The following is a 7,139-nucleotide window of genomic DNA, read 5'->3' as shown; positions in this document are numbered from 1 at the left end:
TTTTACAATTTTGGCCTGTTTGTTTCACAGTCAACAGTCAAGACTTTATGTAATTGTTTATATAAAATAATACTTTTTCTATGATTCTACAAGATATTTAAATTTAATAAAACAGGAACAATTTGTATATTAACAGTAAATGGTTTTTGTTTGTTTGTTTGTTTTTTAACTACAGGACTGTATTTATAGGAGGTTAAACTACTTCCATTTTGGCTCTCCTGGTTTCCTACAGTCACTGGAAAGAAAGAATTGGTCACCACTCCTTATATGTAAACACTTTAGGTGACTGAGCTGTACCAACACAGTATTTCTACATGCAGGAATACTTTATTTTTATGTTGTGTTTTCTATAATTTGTAAATATATTGTGTTGGAAAGGAAGCAGGGATGGGCTGGGCTGCTTTCATGACACTTCTTTTTATGCAACCTTAAAAATTAAATTAAGGTACTAATTATCTTTAAAAACAGATTTTTTATTTTTTGATCAAACTTTATCAAATTTCTTTTTAGACACACTGACTCATCACAGCTGTAAATGTACTTCTTGGAGACAGATAAGCAGCTGTGTGAAACTGAGAAGTTCCTTCCCCAACTGTGAACTTCTGCCACACAAATAGAAATCCATCACAGCTCGGTACCATCAGTTATTTCCTACTGAGAGAAACTGTTGGGGATTTACTGATGTTCCAAAAATGTTTTATAGAAATATATAATCACTCAGGAACCTTTAAAGCATCTTTAACATGACACGAGAGAAGAAAAACTAACAATCAGCCGTTACAGAAATCCACCTGTCTGACTCTATAAACCAATTAATCGATTATTTGAGCAGATTTACACAGAATACAACACAGTGAGCACATACCTTGATGAGTTGTCCTCCGGCGGGTTTACACCAATATAGTCGCTAAAGCAGAAGAGACGAGCTGAAAAGGGCTCATTTCCTCTTTTCGTCTCGGTTATAAGAGTAAATTTCAACATGAACCAGAGTCTTGAGAGTTTGAAGGACGTCTGAGTGTCACACTGATGCAGCTGCAGCTTCTAATGCGGAAGATCACGCCTTCACATTCACCGTTTCTCTGGTTCGAGTCCAGGAAGGAGAACACACATGTCGCTTTATTTCACTTTGCTTGGGCGACAAAGAGCAAAGGGGGACTTTTGCGCATTTTACGCATTTATGTTTTACGCATTTGGCTTTTACGCACAGTACAGATCTTCTGCAGTTCATACATTTGTGAGTCGCCCGGGTATTTGCCAGCACAACACATTAACACGTAAGTCTTTTTGTTATTATTATTATTACTAAACATTTTAAAACTTCCCCAGAATTCATCTAAAGCCAAAAAACAAATTCAAAGTTGTTATCCTAACACAAAAACTACAATAAATCGAAATTCAGTGTCAACTTTGCAAACATAAGTTCACAAAATTACTTCAAGGTCCAGTTTGTAGCTGTTCTGAAGCTACTAGGGCTTTTGAAAATAGTACAAAAACTATACAGACACCTTTTAAAAAAGTAAAAACATAGAAACACCACTCCATTGTCCATCCATTATCTACACACCGCTTAATCCTCATTAGGGTCGCGGAGGGGGGGGCTGGAGCCTCCACTCCATTGTGATAGTGTTATTTAAGCAAAAGTCCAAAAGGGTCATCATCAACATGTAGGCTACTCTTATCAAATAAGGTCTTAACTAGAATATTTAGGTCACCCAGGCAAACCTACATATTAAACCACATTTTACAGCCTTAACTTCAATATTTAAACATTTTAAATTCCCCAATCCTATTTCAAAACTGGACAGCAGGTTGGCTGTTTCAAATGTGCTCTGTAAATAACCTGATTTTCAGTGTCAAAAGTTAAATATTCAGAGCTGCATTAAATTATCGTGGACACCTTTCCCTGGTTTGACAGACGATAACATTCCTACTAATGACCTCAATCTAACTGAAGAGTTTTGAAACCTCACAACAACTCCCTGAGCAACATTAAGGAGATTTAATATTGCCTATATTTCTTTAAGTTAATGCAGTTGACCATTTGTCATATAGAGTTCGTCCTACCTGAACTCTTTCATTCAGATCTACCCTCCCTCCTGCTCACTCCGCTCGACCAGCAAAAGCCACCTGATACAACACCCACAACAAGACCAGAGGTCGATAGCTAGACTCTTCTCCTCTGTGGTTCCCGAGTGGTGGAACGAGTTACCAAACTCTGTTCAATCTGCTGATTCTCTCTCAGTCTTTAAGAAAAGACTAAAGACCAGCTCTTCACTGAACACCTTTGTACTTGACAGACTGAAAACAAACAAACAAACAAACAAAAGAAAGTCCTATAACCTCCCACACAGCCTGCTATTGGCATCAACGTCCTGTCACACTTGAACTTGTTCTGTGGCACTTATCTAGATTGTTTTTCTCCTGACTAGATCCTTGCTTGTGTTGTATCCGCTCTCAGATGTACGTCACTTTGGATGAAATTGTCTGCTAAATGAAACTGTAGAAATTGTCATTCTAATGGTGCCAGCACCATGATAAACATTTTTAGTATTTGTCATCCATGTTGACTTAAAGAATCATGTTTGAGCTTGAAGATCAGTTGACAATGTTTGTTACAAGACTAAAAACTCCTGAATATGTAACCTAACGTCTGATGTTTTAGATTTCCCGCTAAGCTATGTAATTGTTGCTGATGTGCGACTATTTTAAATGAATTCATTTGATGAATCTTATTGCACTAAGGTTTTTTTAAGTTGTTTGTTAGTAACTCACATTGCATACATGTTGGTTCTCTCTTTATTCAGATAAAACAGGTGTGACATTTTCAATAAACAGATCTGTGCTCATGGTGCCACACATCTGTAGTTTCAGTGCAATTAAGCGCAGTACAGTCTCACAATATTTTCACACTCATTAGAGGATCAGTAGATCTATTGGTAATAACAGGGGAAGCAGCCACAGAACATCTTCTTGAAGGGGTTGTTTTTATCAGACGTAGCAGCTCTTTCCAGCTTGCCAATGCCTTCCTGAATGCACACGTCGGCCCCCTGGACGTTCTTCTGGATGTTCTCCACCGCCGCCCCCTGCTCCTCCACGAGCACGGCCACGTCCAGGAACAGCTCCTGGATCCCCTCGATTCTCTTCTCCAGCTCCAGCAGCTCCTGGTGGCGGCTCTCGATCTGCAGGAAGGCCGAGTGGGCGGTTTTCCCCTGCAGGTGGACGCTGAACACGGTCAGTTCTCCGTCCTCCATCATCTCATCCAGGTCCTCCTCGCTCACCTCCCGGCCCACCACCTCCATCTGCCGCTGGATCTGCCGCTTACAGGCCTCCCGGTGGTTCATCTCGGTGTCGTTGTAGCTGAACATCACCTCCCGCAGAGCGTTGCTGAGGCAGTTGTACTGCGTCCGAGCGATTCGCGCTGTGGGATGAGAGCTTCCACGCTGAGCCTCCAGTTCTCCTTGAAGATCATTCATCATGTGCAGCCGATGCAGCACGGCTTCTCCTCTGCGTTTTATATCAGCTCCGATCACATTGGCGTCCCGCTTTGTTGCAACAGGGAACGAGGTCTTGTTCAAAGCCTGGTAGTTCACATCCTTTAACTCGCTGATGTCATTCTGGATCTGCTGGATCTCCAGTCGGATCTGCTGGGCCTCCTGCAGGACACCGTCCAGGTCCTGGTCAGAATCTGATGCCGCTGCTGCTGCTGCTGCTGCTTCATGCTCAAAAGTGTCCAGCTCCACTGTGCTGAAACCCTCCGAGTCCGTCTGCACCTGATGTAGGTGCGACAGTCTGTCCCTCATGCCTGAAAGGAAACAAACGGTAAACAGTAAATGATTTGCACTTATATGGCGCCTTTCTACCTTAGCAGCACTCAAAGCGCTTTACAATGTTTTCTCATTCACTGATTCACACACATTCATACATCAGTGGTGACAGAGCTGCCATGCAAGGTGCTGCCTGCCATTAGGAGCAACTTTGGGTTCAGTGTCTTGCCCAAGGACACTTCAACTGTGGAGGGGCGGGGGATTGAACCGCCAACCTTTTGATGAGAAGACAACGGCTCTCCTGAGCCACAGCCGCCCAACAAGAAACACATTCATTTATCTGGGAGCAAGAATCTGTGCATCATGTATGTAAAAGACAGCAAAGAGTAGAGAGTCTGAAAGTCTGCATCAGGAATAAAGCTGCAAAAACAGCAAAAGATGACAACTTATTTTTATACCTAAGAGACGAGGAACAATTCTGATTTGTAGTCATGTTTTAGGCAACCATCTGCTGAGACTCGTTATCTGCTGGATGCTTCACTGTTCTCAGCAAGTTGTCACCAATTCTGTCTACTACATGGTGTTAAAAAGGCAGTGCACAATGAATATTTATGTCTTTTTTGTTTGTTGTTAAGTTTTTTAGAAACAGATGCCTGCTGTGGCTGAAAATGAAGCTGATGAGGATGATAAGTGTGACCCAGAACAAAGCCGCAGGCCGAAAAACTCCAAACACCGAGCTGAAAAACACACAAGGCCTTATAGAAATGAAGACAACAGCAGCATTGATAATGAATATCTGTGGCTTCATCACTGCAAGCAACATATTTCACATTACATGCAGCTGTTTGATCACTTGAGGTTATATTTTTTATTTCTCCCTGAACAAACATTCATAAATCTGATCGGTCACAGCTTCACAACTAAGAGAGCAAACTGAACAAACCTCGGGAAAATTTTGAGATTTAAAAAACTGCTGCAAAATGTGACGTTTTTACGCTCAGCTAATCAAAATACTGCAAACTAGAGCGTGAACAACGGCCTTATTGAAGAGTCAGTCGAGTCAGCAAACACTGATATTATTAAACCAAACTTCATGCAGCAGAAACGAAGCACAACAAATGCTACACTCATTTTAATTACAGGACTAATTGTGGGAATCTTTATCGAATGAGCGACAACCTGCAACCTTCAAAAAACTGGTGTTGTTGTGTTTTGTTGAGTGAAACAGCCTGATCCTGGTAGAAGGGCCTCCAGGGTGGAAATGGTTAACAGGGCAGCAGGGCAGGACCGCAAAAGTTTCACAAAATGCGATTCATTTAGAGATTTTTGCCTTTTCAGTAAAACTATTCAAATATAAAAGTAGACGGCAGAATATCTGACAACTAGCAAACACATTAAGGCTCTAATGATGGTTTCTGTTTGGACACGGTTTTGTTTTATGATGCAAAAGAAAGCTAAGAGACACATACAGTGGCGTAAGAGGACTTTAAGTCAGGCAAGTGTAGACATCATATTAGCAGATGTAGCAATATAGCGATTAGCACACATCGCTAAAAAGACTTAATCCTGAAGCTGACTGACTGACGTTTGGTCTCTGAAAAATGCCTGGCCGTGCAGTTAAAATAGAAACCGATAAATCAAATTAAAAACCAGAAGACAAACAACAGACACCACAAGACAAAGACTCGTTATCTGCAAGAAACAAGCCTCTACTTGTTCACATGTTGAGCGTTATACAAGCATCACACAGGCCCGGGAAATATAGAACAAAAAACAGGAGAATGCAAAGCTTCTGTAATCAATACGCTGAGCATTTTCTGCAGTATCATGTCATCTCAGATGAATGCTCTTGATCCACTGGGAAATTTGATCTCCCTCAAGACTCACCAAACAGGTTCCTGAGCAGAAACTTACAGTATGTAAGTAATCAAGCTTGTAATTTGGTTTAAAGTAAGCAGTCATACTTAGAATAGAAGTGTAATTTCTGTTCCTAAACACTGGGATGAACAGCAGGCAAGAACCACAAGGAAGTCTGGTTTGTTGTAGTTGATTTTTACAGCAGATAATGCCCTTTTTTTAAATGTTTGAGATGTTTCCTCCTAATTCTGAGCACAAAAATGGGCCTGAGTTGAGGTTTTACCACCTGTACTGGCTTTAAAATTCAAAACAGGCATCATTTGAATCCAAGTCATTGTCAAACTTCGAAAATATCCAACATATGTATCGATAAAGACAGAATATTTATATCTTACTTGTACTTTCTGTAGACGTTTGCAGCTATTTCTTCTGTCGTTGATTAAATAAACCGGAGTTCAGTCCATAAACAGCTGCTGAAACAGTGAATGTTGTTTTTAAAAGTGTTAATCATCATCCCTGATACACCTGTTTAAGAGGAAAGGTTCATAGAAAACAAAACTTTCTGCATTCCTTCTGGGTCACATGGAAGCACCGAGTGACGTAGAGGAAGATGAAATCAAGCTTATCGAGGATTCATCATAAGGATGTTTGCATTTTTCTGTTTTCTCAGGTGTAGCTGTCACCAAGTGTAGTTTTTGAAATCAAGAAAAGGAGATTCATTGTTTTTCATGTTTGTCAACACAGAAGGTGATGGCGGGTTGTGAAAAGTCAGTTTAGGGCCCAAAAAACACATTTGTAAGATAATATCGAGGCGAGAAGTCACTGACAGGCCGTGTTGAAAACAAGGAGGAAGTATTTCAGATATGTTATCTTCCAAAGGGGGTGGGGCTGAAAGGTTCACATGTGATAACAAATGATGAAGTTGTGCAGAGGTCTTCTTACAGAAATCTGACCAAGGCTCCTTCTGTCACAATGAACACGTGATTGTGAGTCATGCAGCCAAAAAACCAGAAGCCGGACTATATTTGAACAAGAAAATGGACGGTTGAGTCGACGTGTAGGCGGCTGTGTGTCATTTCCACCGGCAGCGCTGGAGTGTTTTAGTAATTTCCTCCAGTCACATTAGGATTGTTAGTCAAAGGGGATTTTTTATTTTTCAGCAGAGTTGATGTGTCACTCAGCTGTCGCTGCTCTCTCCTCCACTGTGTGGCTGAAGCTTGATTCTTAAGAAGCGAAGAACAGCATGAATGAAACCACTTTATGGCTAAAGATTCATCCACTAAACCACAACGCAAGCAGCAGTTTTTCTCTTTTACTGTTTTGTCTCTGGGGAAAGTTCACACACTTTATCTGCTCTGTGCTTACAAATACAAGGCCTATAAAAAATGTTCACTCCCCCCTTTTCACCTTTTATTGCTCTCCAACACTGCTCCACAAAATGGTAAAAATTCTCCTTTTCTTTCATTTCCTGTTAACCTTATAAAGACCTGTCAGACAGATCTTGTATCCCACTGATTC

At 40.9% G+C, this 7,139-nt stretch overlaps 2 protein-coding genes across 2 annotated transcripts in view; both read right to left on the bottom strand.

Annotated features, from left to right (window-relative positions):
- The window catches only part of stx11a (syntaxin 11a), a 4,109-nt gene extending 3,075 nt beyond the window's left edge, over positions 1–1,034 (bottom strand). Inside the window, exon 1 of the mRNA XM_008287474.1 lies at positions 866–1,034. The gene's annotated coding sequence lies outside the window, so the exon portion shown is untranslated. The remainder of the gene's footprint in view (positions 1–865) is intronic.
- A 1,746-nt stretch (positions 1,035–2,780) lies between these two features.
- On the bottom strand, positions 2,781–6,146 carry LOC103361404 (syntaxin-11-like). Its single transcript, XM_008287473.1, has 2 exons — positions 6,017–6,146; positions 2,781–3,802 (listed from the first exon to the last, which is right to left on the bottom strand). Exon 2 carries the CDS (start codon positions 3,798–3,800, stop codon positions 2,931–2,933), a length of 870 nt encoding a protein of 289 aa, XP_008285695.1. The 5' UTR covers positions 3,801–3,802; positions 6,017–6,146; the 3' UTR covers positions 2,781–2,930.
- Between the last annotated feature and the right edge of the window lie 993 nt (positions 6,147–7,139).

Source organism: Stegastes partitus, unplaced genomic scaffold (genome assembly GCF_000690725.1).
Source record: "Stegastes partitus isolate 25-593 unplaced genomic scaffold, Stegastes_partitus-1.0.2 Scaffold502, whole genome shotgun sequence".
Lineage (NCBI taxonomy): Eukaryota > Metazoa > Chordata > Actinopteri > Pomacentridae > Stegastes > Stegastes partitus.
The sequence above is the reverse complement of the archived record's forward strand: the minus strand, read 5'-3'. Positions and strand labels throughout refer to the sequence as shown.

Bases quoted from the DNA above. Each gene is read 5' to 3' on its own strand.
- LOC103361404 (XM_008287473.1), bottom strand. From the start codon at position 3,800: ATGAGGGACAGACTGTCGCACCTACATCAGGTGCAGACGGACTCGGAG.